Below are 18,896 nucleotides of genomic sequence, written 5' to 3' on the forward strand. Positions count from 1 at the left end.
TGTGTTTTTAATAGATATACTCAACTCACGAACAAATTGATACTAATAAATCCAACAACAGTACATTACACTGCAGATCACCTTTTGTTCCTGAAATCAGCTCAATGATTATCCACACTTGGACTAAACTAGCCAGGAAACACAATATTCCTGTCAACGTCAAATTCTCACAAAAACCCAGCCCTAAATTAAAATCGTTACTAAACAAAAATTCTTTAGAATCACACAATACCAATGTCATTTACAAAATAACATGCAATAACTGCCCAGAATTCTACATAGGAGAAACAGGAAGAAAATTGGAAACCAGATTGACAGAACACAATAAAAAACCGTCCCATGTTTTTCACCACTGCAGCTCAAAAAACCATAGTACCCATGTACTGTTTTTCAGTACCCATCATTCAAGTCTGTATACTTTTAATCTTTGTTTCTCTTATTCTGACATAAGTGTGAGTTAAAGTAAAATAATAAGGATTATTTTATGGACAAAAGTAACACAAAATCAAGCCCCAGGCTGATGTCTCAGCTACCTATGTATCTCATAATAGAAGTAATAAAAACAGAAAAGTAATTATAACTATACCCGGATTTAACAGCAGCAATGGCTTCTTCTGCTGTGTCGTAGTTCTTTCCTTCCATAGTTCGGTACATATTGGAAAGCTCCACCTGGCGTCGAAAATACATATCGACTGCACTTCCCTTTACTGTGGCGTAAGTGAAGTTTTCCAAGGGATTACGAAGCTATAAACCACAAACATATGAAATCGTATTGATTCGTTATTCAGAGATGAAGTAATGGTGATATCTGTCCAACTGTCTTTAGCCTATTTGAGTATAATTTTAAGGAATATCTTTAAAACGTTACTCGTAAACATGAATTTCTATATACATATACACTCATTGTAATATATGAATAAAACATCTGACCTCCAAAGTCTCAAAGAAAATTATTTGTTAATGCATATATGCGACACTATTTCTTGTTGATGTGTACTGAGAATACTTTCAATACATTTTCCTGCAAAACGAGCTGAACAACCCACTTTAAAACAAACAAATAAAAAACATCAAACAACTTTAGCAAATAGGTAAATTTTTACGTAACATGTCACTAGGCTATCTTTTGTTTTTGTTTGTTTGTAATTAAGCACAAAGCTACACAATGGGCTATCTGTGCTCTGCCCACCACGGGTATCGAAACCCGGATTCTAGCATTGTAAGTCCTCAGAATACCGCTGTGCCACTGGGGGGCAGGTTATCTTTGGTCCGGAGTGCTCAACTTTCAATGTTTCTTTAAAATTGTCGAACGATAAGACTATTTTATGGCGTGTCTAGGCAAATAATAAATAAGATAATGATCAGGCGAAAACAGGTAGTTGTTGCTGTGCTACATATACTCTGAAACATTTTATTAGAGAGAGAGAAAGGTAAAACTTATATTTACCCGGGCATCATTAATCCCAGTAAGTGATGTCTCTGGACGATCCAAAACGAGGAACGCAGCCAAGTTGGCAGTATAAGAAGCTACAACAATCATGGCGAATCCTGCCCACACCATCCCTAAGACTCTGGCACTGAAGCTTCGAGGGGTGCCTGCAACACATCAGAAACATCTTTGTCTTAGTGTTACATTAGTTGTGCCACTAAACGTTCTACTAGATACGTTTCCAGGACTTATAAATTCACTTGGATACGAAAGAATAATTTAGGATGCAAGACAAAAGACTGAAAAAGTATAAAGAAATTATTCATTTATTGCGATGTAGGTTTTTATGTTTGATATCTTACTTCTTTACCCTTTCATTACCACCTTTATTATACAACTTACCACTAGGCATGTACTATTAAATGTATTTAAAATCAGTTTATAAAAATTCAAAATTACCTTCTCCAATGCCACTGTTTAGTAACACTCCCCATGCAAACCAGATGGCGCTGGACAGGTTTAAAGCGTCTTCCTCTGTAGCGTCACTGTTGGGTAATTTGTAGCGGCCAAACGGACTAAATCTGTCTAATAGGTACAACGCTAATGCAACAACATGGACGGAAACCATAACCAAAATCCAGAGTGTTTGTTCAAACGGTTGAAGAAATGAGGCTAGCGTGGAGCTTTTCGGTTGCTGACAGAGAGAAGGAGTACAATAACATACATGTGAGTACTTCCTGTCTACAATAACAACGATTCAGTAATATCTAACAATTTCTTAACAACAGTGTAGAAATGTAGGCAGTTGTGCGAGATCGTGGACAAGTGCAAAACAGATATCATGTATTTAAAACATGAAGTCTGCCTGATGAGTAAGCTGTGCAGTCAAAATGTTAGAATTTCTGAAGTTCTCGGTGAGAAAATTTATGTTAGTGGAAAAACAGTTAATCTCTAACTCCTTTTACATTTTCTTTCAATATTCTATATATGGTGAATAAGGTTTTCGATTTTTACTTAGAACTGTAGGTATATAAAACAAATATTTATCATGAGGGAATAAAGGAAGTAGGACGTTCGAATAGAGGAAGAAGGAAGTTCAAATAAAGGAAATAAGAAGTTCAGATACAGGAAGTAGGACGTTCAAGTACAAGAAGTAGGAAGTTCAAAAACAGGAAGTAAGAAGTTCGAATAGAGGAAGTAGGAAGTTCAAATAAAGGAAGTTCAAATAAAGTAAGAGGAAAGTTCGAATGAAGGAAGTAAGAAGTTCCTAGAATGCATCCAAACCCCCGATTAAAGCTGTTCATAGTTCCACAAGTATTTATTTGCAGAGATTTCAACCAAGTTGTCTATCCTTACTATAGTTTACAATTAATATAATAAAAGGGGTGGAAATAAACTACTGATTTTTAATACAATGCTATTGCATATGAAATTATAAATATGAGAATGGTAATAAACACTTCGACCTTTTCTTATATGTTTAACATATTCTGTAATTTATCACTGCCAAAAGAAGAATTGAACAATATAAAAAAGAAACTTTATTATTTGTATTGAACTATCAGTTGTTCTTGTTTTCAAGTTTTGTTTCAAAGAGTAGAAATATGAATTTATGCAACCCTATATATTTCAGTTATAAGTTTATGACGAAAGACAAGTACAATATTAAACATAACTAAAAAAAAAACATTATAAATCAAAATTATTTTAATGTAAATATTTATATTCATTCTCACACAGCTTGGCAGTTTTACCAGGCATTTTTCTAACACACCAAAGAGACTTCAAAATATTTGGTGTTTATTTCAAATATTGACATTAATGGTCTTGAAAATATCGCAAGATGAAGTTTCGAACGAAGGAAGAACTTAAAAATATAGATATAATATAAAGATTAAAATCATCTATATCTTTATCAAGGATTTCCCTAAAGCTATGTCCCCTCCCCCCTCAGTGACTTGATAGTAAGTCTGGAGGCTTATAACTTTAAAAATCGTGTTTCAATATCCCTGGTAAGCACAGCATAGATATCCAATTGTGTAGCTTTGTGCTCAATAACCAATCAAACAATCAGAAGCTACAGATACAAACTTTTGGTTATTCCCAATACTGTATTTCATATCTATAATACTAGAAAAGTGACACGCTTTTGTTGACAATCTCACTTATAACAGAAAATATCGTGAAGATACATTGATAGCTAGCATTTAAAAGTGTTGTTAGTAAGAATATAAATACCATTAAAGATATAAATTAAGAGAGTTTGTTCAATATTAACTTCTTTAAACTCATATATTCTAGCAAGTTCCTGTATTTGCATCCCTCAACTTTTTCATACATTAAAGTATAGATTCTGCAGTCAAAGCTTTAGTAATAAATGTTAAGGTGTAAAGTTGGAGTAATCTGTGTTTGTTCATAGCACTGAAATCAATAACACAAATATTCTAAACGATATATTTAGCTGACACTGATTAACAAGTGAAACATTTCTTATTACCCATGTCTTCGTGGTCGTATATATATATATTTAACCATTTGTAGAATTGGCATTCAGCAGCTTTTTACTGTGTACTGTAAGAATCATTTTATTTTATTTATATCGCCGAACGATTCTTCAGTGTGTCGTCGTCTTACTCAGTTGTATGAATTTGTAATCATACAATGTTTGAATTTTTAACAGGTTTGTTTAATTGTAGAATCAGCTATCTTTCGTTTATCCAAATTCAAAGACTGTTATACCTTTGAACGTTGAAAATTGACGTTTCATAGCCTTTGCATTCGTATTGAACTAAAACAAGCCTCGTAGATTAAACTTCACATCTTTCAAAAAGAAACTTTGGTGTTCATTGTGGTTTGACAAATGTGTCGTATATGATCATTTCATTCACAGAGTCTGTGACATTTCTTGTTCACATTTAATCTCCTGATAAGTTAGCATTTACTTTAAAAGAAGTCGCAGTATTGTAAACGTTTGTATATAGAATAATTAAATCTTTGTCATTAATATAACTAGGTTTTTTCATGTTGGATGCCATCAATATATATGGCCCGGCATGGCCAGGTGATTAGGGCGCTCGACTCGTTTCGTTTTGTTCGTTACCGATGATAAAAAAATATAAAGAAAATCACATGGGGTACTTGGTCTTGCTTGTATTGTTCTGGTGTACCCTGTGAATTCCTTGGAAAGACAAAAAAAAAGGTCTAGAGTACCTGAAGTTATGGCCTAAAGTGTTCACAAGGCTACAATTCCTCCTTGATGGACAATAAATCTTACAACATCATAACGTAACAATTCACTGCGCTTGTATTATTCAAAATTGGTTTGAAAAAGTAGCATAATGGTTTAAGTTGCCTTTCTATGGCAACACAATCACCAAATGTTAATGAGACTTATCTTATTTGAAATGAAAATGAATGTTACATTCGCCACCGCAATTCTCTAATAGTAACTGTGAACCACAGGCAGATTATACTTCTCGGTGAAAGGCTGTCACGTCCAAAATCCTCCGTGCAGGGTTTTTCTTAATCCATCTAGTGTACGAAGATGACTGTTTTCCCGCGCCTGTTTGAACAGTACGATCGCACAGAAATCCTAAGGCGCTACGTTAGTCGACGTTAATGAACGGCATGTCCTTATATGTAATAGCATGGACGTCCCTTCGATTCTCCAGCTGCCTTAGGTATGCGACAGCTAAAAAGGAGGAACGAATAGGAACGTTATCCTGGTAAGCCCATATTCTGTTGGGCTCGTTTCCAGACGGAAATGTCTGATTGTGTTGCGTACTGTTGCCTAGATAGGGAACGTGAGCCGCTTTTGCCTCAGATCTTTGCGTTTTTGGATTTAAACCTCTTACAAGTTGCTGCACTCTGCTTACCACTGCTGGAATTTAACTGTTACATACGCTTTCCAAAGTAATTACCTGTTGACATCTATGAATCAGATGAAAAATGAAATTTCTCGGCGAATGGGCTACAATCAAAAAACAAGACACCATCCAGTTTATGATATTTTCGTTAAGAGAAAACTAAGGATGTGAATATAGATAATATCATTGTTGTTGTTGTTGTTATACTGTTGCTACAGCCACTAGTATAATGTTTAGGTTGCTGATTATGGTCATTTAAGGAGAAAAATATGTCATATTACAACTAACAGTGGATGAGAAAATTTTAAAATCTAGAAAAATATATGAAAAACTCACTAAAATTGAGGAAAGACTCAAGAGATCTTCAATAAAAAAAAGAAAACCCTTTCAAATTAATGCTTCGCTCCTAATGATGGTGGTGATGATGATCACAATCAACCGGTTTTTGACGATTAATTGCTTTCAACGTGTTTCTTTATGCTTATTTTAAAATATAATTAGATATCCTGAAAGTATTGTGAACGTATTTAATAAACGTTTATCTTTCTTTTCACCTACCTTTTTCTCAAGTATGGTGATTCCCTGGTATTTGAAAGGTTTAGTAAATTCAATAACTTGGGATCGCTCAGGATTGATAGTGAGAGGGGCAACAATCATGTCTGCTTTTTCGTACACTAGATCTCCCATCATCCCAGTCCAGTATTTCTTCTTAGATCCATTAACCTAGAATTGTAATGGAGGCTAGTGAATAATTAGTCGGGCTGAGAAACGTTCGGTACACTTAGTTAAATACTTTTGCCAATTCCTCAGTATTTCCAATTATTAACAATAGGTGGCGTTATTATATAGTAAAAAAAGCGGATGAGCCACATTTCAGATCACAGAACATTTCTAACAATAAAACCAACGCGAAAAATAACCTTTCCGTCTAAATTTTTATTCTAAATCTTTTGAGAAAATACAAACCTTTTACTAGAGATACTTCATACAGTATAGAAATAACGCGTTATTTTTTTTATATTATGGAATCGGACATTAAATTCGAGGTGAGGTGAGGCAGCGAAATCATAGGTAATGCAACGCTATATGGCAAACTCATGTACAGACCTTGAATTGTAATATGTATTTAAGTACAACAGCACTAGGACTATGTTAATATCCCAAATATAGCCATAATGTTGTTGTTAACTAATACTGGAGTTGATTCTTTTTGAATGATCTGTAAACTGTGAAAGGACACGCGCAAAACTGTGTTTATATAAGATGAGAAAACAGTTTCTCCTATATAAATTAGTGGATTAAGGAAAAAAATAGAGGTATTTCACACTTAATTAGTAAAACCAGTTTTTTTCTATATAGATCAGTGGCTTAAGGAAAAAAAGAGGTATTTCACACTTAACTAGTAAAACCAGTTTCTTCTATATAGATCAGTGGCTTAAGGAAAAACGAGGTATTTCACACTTAACTAGTAAAACCAGTTTCTTCTATATAGATCAGTGGCTTAAGTAAAACTTAGAGGTATTTCACACTTATCCAGTAAAACCAGTTTCTTCTATATAGATCAGTGGCTTAAGGAAAAAAAAAGAGGTATTTCACACTTAACTAGTAAAACCAGTTTCTTCTATATAGATCAGTGGCTTAAGGAAAAACTTAGAGGTATTTCACATTTAACTGCATAGTTTCACGAGCACGTAGTAACTGTTATTCAAACACTAAAATCGTAAATAAAATAAAAAATATATTAGAAAAAACAGAATATATGTATATATATGATGTATTAGTCTCTGATAATTTTAACAAACTACACCTTGCAAAAGTGTATATTTTCAAGTAACAACAACAGTCGATTAGCTATAATATAGGTATAAAACTATTGTTAAAGTGTTTTTTAATAGCATTATTATAAGCTGGAAAAAGCTAGAGTAAAACTGGAATCACATAAAATTTATTATTAAGAAATCATGAAGATAGGTGAAATGCAAAAACAAAATAATAAAATAAATAAAAAGTTAAAAATGTGGAACAATGTATCATAAAACCACACAACGCACTTACGTATTCGAAACTGCCAAACTGGCCATCTTCGACTTGATAAAGATCATAGGTAAAGTTCAAATCATTTCCCAGTTTTCTCAGTAAATCCATACAGTAACCCCGGCAACAGTAGGTTTGTTCTGAAGAAATAAAAATGTAAAATCAATTACAACCTTAACGTCCACATAATTTAAGTTACCTCTTGGTTAAGCAGCTCTATGAAGCTTTCGCTTGCCATTACTGCGCCATATTCATTATATATAGTATGCTCGTTCACGGATGATTTCGGAGTGAAGCGAGCATGACGACTTCGTTTAATAATATTTTCTACGTTTCTACTGAGAGATACTAATTGATAGATATATTTTTGTCGAGTTGAAAAATATTTTCAATTATTTTAATATAACTTGGATGAACACGTTAAATTTATTTTGTTAAACAAAAAAATGACTCGTACATTTTTTGTATTTGTTAGTTTACTATTAAATAAGAACTTTTCAATTAAGGCACGTAAATAATTCGTACCTAAAATGAAATTTTAATACTTCCAGGCACAACTCAATAAAATCATCAATACTATAACTGTATGTTTATAAATAACGTACATATACAGTCTTGGCCAAAATGTGTGCATACTGTTTTACATAGATGTTGTTGTCTACATGCATGGAGTAGTTATTGAGTAGTAACGGAGAAAATAGACAAACATCACAGTTTTTATTCTGGTGTGTTATAAATTGTTTTCAGCATCTGTTTTTGAAAACACACATACACACCTGTTTTGTATAAAAGGGTGTGCTTTTGGTACATTCTTTTTCGAAACGGATCAACGTTTTGTTCAGACAGTTTCTCTGTACTTGATGTAGAATCATGCCTCGTCACGTGTCAGAAGTTATAGGACGTCAAATTGTTCGACTGTCCAGAAACAGGATGGAGCAAACGGACTTTGCCAGAAAAGTAGGGTACCCCCAGTATGCTGTATCCTGAATCCTGAAACGTCATCAGACAACAGGAAACGTTGTTCCAGGAAAGTCTACTGGCCGAAAAACTACTGACCGAGATGATCGTGTTTTGGTCAGGTTAACGCGTCAAGGTCGAAAAAGTCTTGCAACTTCTTACGAAAAGAATGACATGAACACATTAATTCCAGGATATCCAGAAGAACAGTGAATAGGAAACTGACCAAACAAGGTTATTTTGCAAGAAGGGCTATCTGCAAACCAATATTAACCAGAATTCACCGTTGTCACTGAATTGCTTTGGCAAGACAGCATGATAACTTACAGTTACTACACTGGCGACATGTAATATTTGCAGTCATGTTTCCGGCTTGTTAAAGCTGATGGTAGGATTCGTGTTCGTCGTTTGCCTGGAGAACAGATGAAGGAAGACTGAACGTCAATGGCACTTCCTACAGACATCATATGGAGATAATATTTCTGCCATATGCTAGGGCAAGGTTTGGCAATAATTTTGTGTTCCACGATGACAATGTTCCTGCCCACAGTGCGCATATTGTACAGAAGTATCTCGACCAGGAGGACTGTCATGGCCAGCAAAGTGAGCCAGAAAATTGCTGACCACGACCCTAAACTAGCTACTGTAGCTAAGTTGTAGCACCTTCTAGTTGGGATGAAATCACAGTGGATTACATCAATAACCTTATCGATAGCATGCCAAGTTGCCTTGCGGAGATTATTAGAGTATGAGGAGGACCAACTAAGTACTGAATGTTAAATATGAACTGATATAAGGTTACAGACGCTATTTATAATAATTTAATGTTATATTTTGTATTATATATGTTTTGATAAGGTTTTTTGAGATAGGTGAAATGCTGAATTACATATCTCTCTACAGGTATCTGAAAAAACTGTTTGCTGTTCTAATAAATCGTTCATGATGTCTATAGAACCAGTCTCATTATATAAATTACATATATAAATGTTTAACATAAGATGGATTTCTCAGTTTAACAACACTAAGTGTATTTGTATTCCATCTTAATAATGATGACCTTATTTGTTGCAAAATATGCACAAATTTTTGACCCAAACTGTATATTCTTAAATTACCACTATACATTAGATATATATGGAATTAAAAACAATAACTATATATTTAAATAACAAAGATGGACTAATGAGAACTCAGAATCCGACCTTAAGAGTAAAATTTTATGTTTAACTTTAGTTAGTATAGTTTTAAAGCATATTGTGTAATAAAGAGAAAAAAATATCCCAAATATGACTTTGATGTATATTTAATAGTAAGGGTATAGCATCACAATTAAAGAAACATGGAACAAATAAATCAAAGGAAATTAACATTACTTAGAACATAATAAAAGAAGCATTACTGTTCAAAACTAGAAGCTAAAAATAACTCTAGCATTGATTAAAGCCGATTATATTGTAATTATTAAATGTTTTAGAATGTTTTTTAAAATAAGGCAAGAACGATTTTCGATTTGCAACAACATATAGATGTTGGACAATAGTTTAATAATGTTACGATTAAGGCATTGAGTTAAAATCCGCTCAATATTCTAAAAATCACTGATGAATCGAAAAAAAAACACCATTAAAATGATTGGGTGATATTTCTAACTCTGCACCTGTCAATAGTTTGTTAGAAAACTATAAGCAAGCATAGGCGTACTCTTTATTTAAGACGTTAATTTGTTCGTTTTAAAGATTTATTTTCTCTCCTGGAAGATTCCGTGAAGACCAGTAAAATCAACTCTTAATTTATTACTATTATCCTGAAAAGTGTAAAATATTTTAATTATTTTTATTCGACAAAGGGGTGAAACTTACGCAATGAACTGTTAGCGCGTGGACAGAGGATTTCATCTTCACTGCATTCATCATCGCTTTCAACGGGTCTGGCCCATACGAAAGGTTCTTCTTCAGATGTGACCACCTTGTGTTAGATTTACATTAATAATTGTTTAAAACAGGTTTGACAAAAGTTAATAAGAATAATAGAGCTAGATTTATAAATAACATAACAAACTTAATGGGACTTGCATAGAATACTTTAGTTTGTACCGAGATATAATGTATTTATAATTTTTTGTTAAGATCTACCTCATAATAAATAGAAATTGAAGTGTGTTATACTGAAGAATTAATTATTATTCCAACAGATGCCGCCACAAGCAATGCCACACTATAACACCATTGTACGGTTACAAACGGTAGTAAACGAAGTGCAACTAATGTCATCATCTTACAGCGATGTTGATAATGAATTCAATTTGAATACTGAAAGTACATTGAATACGAGATATTAGCGATGGAGACACAAAAGCACTACTGAAAATGTTTCGCAAAATGAAAATACACTCTGTCCTGGTCTTAATTAGTATGCAATTGTTGTGAAATAATTTCGATAGAAAAGAAAAAGGTATAACTTTAAATGTTGCATAGAGTTCGAGCTATCTGAAGGAAGTAATATTGGCATCTTTGAAATGTTCATCAGCACACTAATGTATTGATCAATATAAGATACAGATATGGCTAGAACACGTCACAAATAAGCTTGGCCCATCAAGGCATGGCAGAGTTCAAACAGTTTTTCATAATGAAGTTAAATTAACTTTAACAAAATCAAAATTTTGCTTTAAAATATATATAAGATTTAAAGGATTTGAATCTATTTAAATTACAGCAGCGGATGTTGGAAGATTATAAAAAAAATTATAATTACATTTCTCTTTCAACTTCATGAACACAATTAAGCGGTTACCGACTTACTGTACACGACAAATATAAGTGTATTCTAATAAATATATTCTTATAAATCTGAAAACATAACCAATTATTTAAAGGTACGAACAGAGCAAACAAGCAAATACGAAATTATGAACATAAAACAATGACAGTGCACTGGCTAAAGAGATTTAAAATATTTGATTGCAATCTAATGGCACGAAATGTTCATTCAAATTAATTGTAAAACCTTGGTTTATAAGCACAGATGTTAACATAATGAAGTTCGAAACAGTTGAACCACGTGCTTTAATCCTTGCTGCTTACACTCAGATGTATACTTAGATTGATATATGCCACATTTTCATTCTATTTTTATTGGTAAGTTGCCAAAACCTACATTGAACACAACATTAAGATCTCGAGATGTCAAATCGTGTTTATGCTTATATGTTTTAAAATCTCATATCTATTACTAATGAATTTCGTAATTTTTGGTACCGTTTCAAACATTTAACCGTAAAATCCACTCTTAAAAAAATAAGAAGAATTGTTTGTATAATACTCGAAAATTTCTTTTTTTGAAGTTTTGAATCGAAAACACACAAACGTTGCTCTTGAATAAATTTCTCAGTCAGTTTCAGTTTAAATGTAAGATGATATTTAATTGTATCATGTGATAATTATAATAATTTCGTTAATCTGTATAGTCCTTTAGTTGCTAACTTTAAAGTTATTTCATCATTTTTGTTGTTCAGGTATTAAGAAAATATTAAAATGAAACACGATCAAAACAAGTATACACAAGGCTGGATTAATAAACAATCTAACTAAGCTATAGCTCGATGCCCCCCCCCCTTCCCCAAAGAGTCGGAAAAACCTTCTCTAGTAGTCAATGACAATGACTGCTGTTCATAATTAATAATTTCCGTTTTCTGACCCTTTCATAAACAGACTAGTTGCGGGTTGCTATCCGTAGATAAAGAGATCAGACGCGCAGCCTGTAAGGTTAAGTGCGTCTGGCTGAATATCTTGGAAAGCTTATTTAAATATTTTCCGAAAACCATGCATCACTATATAACGTCTAGCTATTATATTTCGTTAAAATATAAAGTTGTCTTTTTTAAATACATATATATACTATATATGAATAAAAAAGTGTGTTGTATATACGTATTTGTATCTATGTGTGTAATATTGTTTGTTTGTTTGTTATGAATTTCGCGAAGGCTATCTGCGCTAGCCGTCCCTAATTTAGCAGTGTAAGACTAGAGGGAAGGCAGCTAGTCATCACCACCCACCGCCAACTCTTGGGCTACTCTTTTACCAACGAATAGTGGGATTGACCGTCACATTATAACGCCCCCACGGCTGAAAGGTCAAGCATGTTTGGTGTGACGGGGATTCGAACCCGCGACCCGCAGATTGTGATTCGAGCGCCCTGACCACCTGGCCATGCCGGGCCTGCGTATAATATAGAGTGATATAAACAGTTCATTATTTAATATCTGTAGTGCATATTGGTGCATAGAAGAAATATTAATACTAGAAATAAACGACCTTATAACACCAAATTTGTTATTTTTCTTTAACTGGACACTTTACGTTTCGCTTTACAGTTTCTTCAGGAGCGTTCCACTAAAACACAAAAGGTTTTTTTTTTTTCGTAGTATAGTGATATTGACAAGTTTATCACATCGTTCAGTTATCCGCATCATAACCCAGTAAGTTAAGACTTTTGTAAAATTGTACGGTTGATAAATAGTTAAAATGAATTTCTCATGTATTATATCAAATATTTAATAGTATTAATTTTCCAAGCAGAATAAACATATTTGGCTCAACGTTTTTAGGAAATTTAGCTGGAAAAGGAAAACAAAAATGTCAGTAAGATTTGTCATTGGCTAGTAATTTGGAACAAGTTGTGCTCTTAATCCAATCAACCCTTTGTTAAAAGAAAATAAACAATTAATTTGATTAAACGTAGCAGCTAATCAATGTTTTATTTGCAGCTCGTTTCACATTTGGTAAAAAAAAAAAAAAGCATTTCAGTGATAACGTAAAAACTCAGAGTGATTACTGTATTCTTAAGATAAAAATTGTATTTGTACACGTTAGGTTCCCAGTAATTAAGCTATTATACGGTTTAAAACGCGAAGAAGAATTACAAAAAGTACATTGAACCTTTAAATGGGTAGGGACGATATACCCTAGAGGCTTTGTTGTTTGGTTTCCAGGCCATCTGATGTCGCTAATGTTGAGTTTCAGGTCCATTTGAGACTAGAAAAACAAAATTAAATCCTGTTTTATTCGGCTTTTAACAAAAATGAATCATACGATAATTATTTACAAAATTCTCAAAGAAAACAATAGCCTAATTTTTATACAATGAATCCTGTTGAGGAAAAAAACAAGATTTTAAATGAAAACAGAACAGTAAAGCTTGCGTAATAAATTTAATGTGTGTGTGTGCATAAATATTCCCTACTTTTTTTGGAGACGCACAACCAACCAAATGTCGGTAGAAGTCAGTGAACGGAAAGTTTTTGATTTACTTTTAATATATTGTTACTTTAGAACAAAATTGTGCAGCAGAGTCTTTATTAATTACGATGAACTACTTGGATAAAAATACTTTTCATTGTTCTATTAGTCTTATTCTGAATAGTTACAAGAGGCAGTGATGATCTTGTAGAAAAAATAAATGCAGTTTTACAATTTATTGTAAAAAATTTATCACGTTGTTCGCAAATATCCATTTCAATGGTACACACACACACACTTTCACTGTGTCGGGATTTAAGTCTTTAATACTTGGAAGGTTCAGGTTCGTTGACCTCTTCCTCCCTCCTATGCGATGTTGCATGGTTGCTGAAGAATGTACGTGTAGATACAGCATGAGTTCAGAGTAAACTGCACTTACTCCGACCCCTTTCAGTGAAGAATGTACGTGTAGATACAGCATGAGTTCGGAGTAAACTGCACTTACTCCGACCCCTTTCAGTGAAGAATGTACGTGTAGATACAGCATGAGTTCGGAGTAAACTGCACTTACTCCGACCCCTTTCAGTGAAGAATGTACGTGTAGGTACAACATGTAGTTATCGGCAGTTACATTCATGTGTTGTATACACCTTCGCTTATGTTCGGTATTACATAGTCCTGTACTTCAGGAACAGTTCAGTATGTAACTCACACATTTCACTAGTTTCAATCCTAATTTGAGAACATTTTACATAAATACCCTTGTAAATGTTTTCTGCTTAGTTTAAAACTAATGTAAGTTGTTCAGTCTAGCATTAGGTGACCTGCATGTGGTTTCCATGTTTGTACTGTTTTATGTTTTGGTATTGTTTGCTTGGCTGCCGTGATAAGGCACCCAGTGATTGTATGATAATATACATCTATGTTTGAGTGATTGTATGATAATATACATCTATGTTTGAGTGATTGTATGATAATATACATGTATGTTTAAGTGATTGTATGATAATATACATCTATGTTTGAGTGATTGTATGATAATATACATCTATGTTTGAGTGATTGTATGATAATATACATCTATGTTTGATGCGTTCGCGACATTTCTTCTCATTTGTTTTGATAAGATTTTGTCTATGATTGATTTATATTCGATCCAATTTGCTTTTTTATAGTTGAATTTTTCGGTTTGTATGCGTTTATTAGTATGGGGGAGGGGGTGGGATTGAAGGTACTCCAGCCAGGAAAATGATCGCTGTCAGTGTCTTTTCCAACTTGAAAATTTACGAATTTTCGACTCATATTGCATGAACACAGGCAAAGATCCAGTATATCAATGGTGCCATGTGCATAAGAAATATGTGTCGTGGTGGCATCATTTAATAGTACTGTATTTGTATCAAATAAATGTCTATATAATATTCTTCCATTTAAGTTTGTTGAGTCGCAGTTAAAAATTGTATGTTTACTATTTAAATCGCCTGTTATAATGGCATTTGTATTATCGTTATTAATATGGCACAATAGATTTGTATCTAAGTTTCTATTCGGTGAGCAGTAGATGCCTGCTACTGTTACAATAAACGCATTTTCAGTTAGCACATCTATGGCTATGCATTCATTGGATGAAGTAATAAGATCAGACTTATACAATAGTAAGATTCCTCTGTTTTAGTCCTTGTCGTTTAATCTATCTTTTCTTATTATTGAATATTCTTTGATTTTAAATCTATGGTTTTTATATATACAGGTTTCACTTATTACACATGTATATGGTTTAAGTGTGTTAGTAATATCTTCAGTCTCATGTTTCTTGGAAGCAAGTGCATCTTGGATGTTGATATGTAAGACTGTGAATTTAAGAGAGTAGGTGTCCAGTGATTGATTGGATTATTTGTGGTATGTATGGTGTGATGTGTTTTTGGCTATTTGTATTATAAGTTCGATACAATCTTTCGTTTGTGTTGGTTGCGAGTATTCTTTGAAGTATGTGAATATATTTTTGATGTTGTTCATGAATATGCGAGTTTTTTCGTTTTTATTTGTCTCTGTTGTTGTATCTTTGTTTGTGTTTCAGTTGTTTGTGTGTCTTGTTGGTGTGCTTGTATTTCATTATTAGTGGTTTGGATTGGTTATTGTTGTGTAGTTGATGTTTTAAGTGTCTGTGCATATGTTACTGTTCCTTGTTCCTTGGAAGCAGTGGTTATTTTATTTGTTAGGTGGTGATGTTTATTATTTCGGTACTCTTTTCTGTTGGGTTTTTAATGTCGTATATGTATTGTTTTATTTGTTTATATTTCACACAGCCTTTGTAATTCGCTGTGTGATTTTCCCCGCAGTTACAGTTTGGTTGTGGTTTGTCTTTTGTGCACTGTGTTGTGTGATGTTCTCCATCACATCCGACGCATCGCGGTGCTGCCAGACATGCTGCAGAGACATGTCCAAATCCCTGGCAATGGAAGCATTGTGTGACTACCATTGCTGGTGATTTTGTTCGTTTGTTCTACGTGGTATCTTTGATACCAAAGTATTAATCCGTTGGTTTAATGTATTGTATGTATTGTCTGTATCTACCTTTACAAGGTTTGTGTGGTTTTCGAGATTATTCTTTCTACTTTTGTATGTGGTATGTTTTGTTCTGCTAGTGCTTCCGTGTATTTGGTCACTGTTAATGGAGTAATAGACTCCCAGTATTACACAGGGTTTGGGCTAGGGTTTACTTCCGGGTAGGTAAACTTTGATTTGACCTATTCCAAACGCTTCGTTTGGCCATTCTTTCAGTAGTCTGTTCAGGTCAGCGATCTCTTGTCCTCGGACAACGACACCGCCTATGGGCAGATGTTTTATATTGACTATAGCTGCGTTTAGTTTACACCTCACAATCTCTTAAGGTAGTTGTGGTTGGTCATAACTTCCGGGTATTCCTTCGACGATTATTGTGTATTTTGGTGGTGATTTTTTAATTGTTGGGTTTGTGCTAGTTGATTCTTTAGTTTCTTTCTTTTTTGTGTGGTATTTCTTTTTTGTCTTTTTGATGTTACTGGGATTAACCCATCTTGATTTGTATCTTCTTCGTCAGAGTGTTGCGTTGTGTTTGTTTCTGTTTCATTTGTACTTATTATATCAACATCCAAGGTTTAATCTGTGTTGGTTTGTTTCATACTAGCTGAGCTTTGAATTTCTCTACAGGGTTCACGAACTCTACCTCACTATGAGCTGTTGTGTTTGTTTCTGTTTCATTTGTACTTATTATATCAACATTCAAGGTTTTATCTGTGTTGGTTTGTTTCATACTAGCTGAGCTTTGGATTTATCTACAGGGTTCACGAACTCTACCTCCCTATGAGCTGTTGTGTTTGTTTCTGTTTCATTTGTGCTTATTATATCAACATTCAAGGTTTTACCTGTGTTGGTTTGTTTCATACTAGCTGAGCTTTGGATTTATCTACAGGGTTCACGAACTCTACCTCAGTATGAGCTGTTTCTCCTGCCTCTGTATCGTTATCTGAATATTCCGCGAAGTCGTTTAATTTACATGCTTTTCTTTTCTTCTTAAAGCACCACCTTGTTGTTCTATCGTGTCTAATTGTTTGTTTGTTGTTTAATTTGGCTAAGAAGTGGTTAGTCTAATAATAGGTTTTCTATTCACACTCTCGCTGTTGGTCTTTCTTTGGCGGGTTGGTTATACTTGAAGTTCTCAGCTTAGTCTACAGTACGGTGTTGTTTGGAGGTTTTTGTCTTTGATCCGTCATAGGGTTTGACTAGTTAGAGAATCGTACGGGTGGTGGTCTCTTTTAATCCGGCGCAAGTCTCGATGTGAGCCTAAATGGAGGGAAGGTAGGTGATCGTCGGTGTTTTTGACGAGGTATTGCGACGCTCTTTGAAATCATGTCTACTCTCTCTCTACCCTTCAACCATTTCAATGACATGTTTGATTGTTTGTTTGTTTTGAATTTCGCGCAAAACTACTCGAATGCTATCTGCGCTTGCAATTCCTAATTTTGAAGGGATAGGCTAGAAAGAATGCAGTTAGCCAATACTACCCACCGCTAACACTTGGATTACTCTTTATTAACGAATACTAGGATTGATCGTCACATTATAGCATCTCCATGGCTGAAAGATCGAGCATGTTCGGGAATGGGATTCGAACCCGCAACCCTCAGATTTCGAGTCGACTGTCCTAACGACCTGACCATGCCAGCCAGGCATGCCTTTTAATTCTAACAACGTTTTGATCAACACTTGCGAAAAGCTTGTTGAAAAATCTATACACATTATTATTGTGGTACAATACTTTTTGATTTATTTCAGTATTACATATACCACCATAATATTTATGATGAACGTTCTAGTGACCAACATTAAGAAAATGTCTACTTATTACAAAGGTTTCTGTTGTAGTACCTATTCGAAAAGGTAATTAATGTACGATAAAGCCTTTTTTTAGTGTATTATAGTATTACTATCCGCGACCCGCAAAACATTTGCGGTATTTTTCATATCTTTCCCTTGAACTTTTCTTATTCCATCATTTTCACGCACGCCGTTTAAGCTACGCTTTCTTGCAGGCATTGTGTGTTCAATTGATGAATCCTAGCGTATTTGAAAAACGTTTACGCGGTCAAAGAAACAAACTCACGTAGACGTAACTTTATTTAATAAAACCACACGTAAAGTAAGCAATAAAGTATAGTAATGGTATTTACAATAGTATACAGAGTATGAAACAGTTACTAGCGTTCAGTGAATGATAGGTTTTACTAGTTGATGCAAAGAAACTCACAAAAACGAAGAATAAAACCCGTAGTAAAGAAAAAAGTAGCTAAAAGGTGTTTATAGCAGTCTATGAAACGAACCAAAGCTAAATTGTTGTAAATGTAAAGTTGTAATGAAAGCAAACTTAGTTGAATATGCAGAAATGTCTAAATGTGTGTTCACAAGGTGATAAGCATGTGATTTTGAACGAAATGCGCATGCGTACTTTAGACCTAAATAAGTTGAGAAAGCCCATATAAATTGTATTTAGTGTAATGCTTATTTTTAGAAAATAACACGCGGGTTAAGTGTAGTTTGGGTGAAATACTTTGCAAATAAAAAACTAAAGTTGAAACCGAAGCCAGTCTGTATGTGTGTGCTTTGTTTAGCAAAGCCACATTGGGCTATCTGCTGTGTCCACCGAGGGGAATCGAACCCCTGATTTTTATCATTGTAAATCCGAAGACTTACCGCTATCCTACCAGAGGCCAGTCGTCACGTAATGACAACGACATTGTTCCATCGCCTACCATACTTGTTGCATTGAAAAGTTTGACTAAGCAAAATAACAGGTAAAGTGAAAAGCCAGTATGAAATCCGGACTTTCCG

At 33.9% G+C, this 18,896-nt stretch overlaps 1 protein-coding gene across 6 annotated transcripts in view; it reads right to left on the reverse strand.

The window, feature by feature from the left end:
• The window catches only part of LOC106467053 (glutamate [NMDA] receptor subunit 1-like), a 127,079-nt gene that overhangs the window by 16,806 nt on the left and 91,377 nt on the right, over positions 1-18,896 (reverse strand). For all 6 annotated transcript variants that reach the window (XR_002612440.1, XM_022395705.1, XM_022395718.1 and 3 more), the window contains 7 exons: positions 13,230-13,325; positions 10,149-10,254; positions 7,351-7,469; positions 5,854-6,018; positions 1,889-2,123; positions 1,448-1,596; positions 587-744 (listed from right to left, as the gene is read on the reverse strand). Coding sequence is in view for 5 of the 6 variants with exons in the window: in XM_022395705.1 (XP_022251413.1) it covers positions 587-744; positions 1,448-1,596; positions 1,889-2,123; positions 5,854-6,018; positions 7,351-7,469; positions 10,149-10,254; positions 13,230-13,325 (1,028 nt within the window). In the remaining variant the exon portion in view is untranslated. The remainder of the gene's footprint in view (positions 1-586; positions 745-1,447; positions 1,597-1,888; positions 2,124-5,853; positions 6,019-7,350; positions 7,470-10,148; positions 10,255-13,229; positions 13,326-18,896) is intronic.

The sequence above is a fragment of the Limulus polyphemus genome, unplaced genomic scaffold (genome assembly GCF_000517525.1).
Source record: "Limulus polyphemus unplaced genomic scaffold, Limulus_polyphemus-2.1.2 Scaffold77, whole genome shotgun sequence".
Classification (NCBI taxonomy): Eukaryota; Metazoa; Arthropoda; class Merostomata; order Xiphosura; family Limulidae; genus Limulus; species Limulus polyphemus.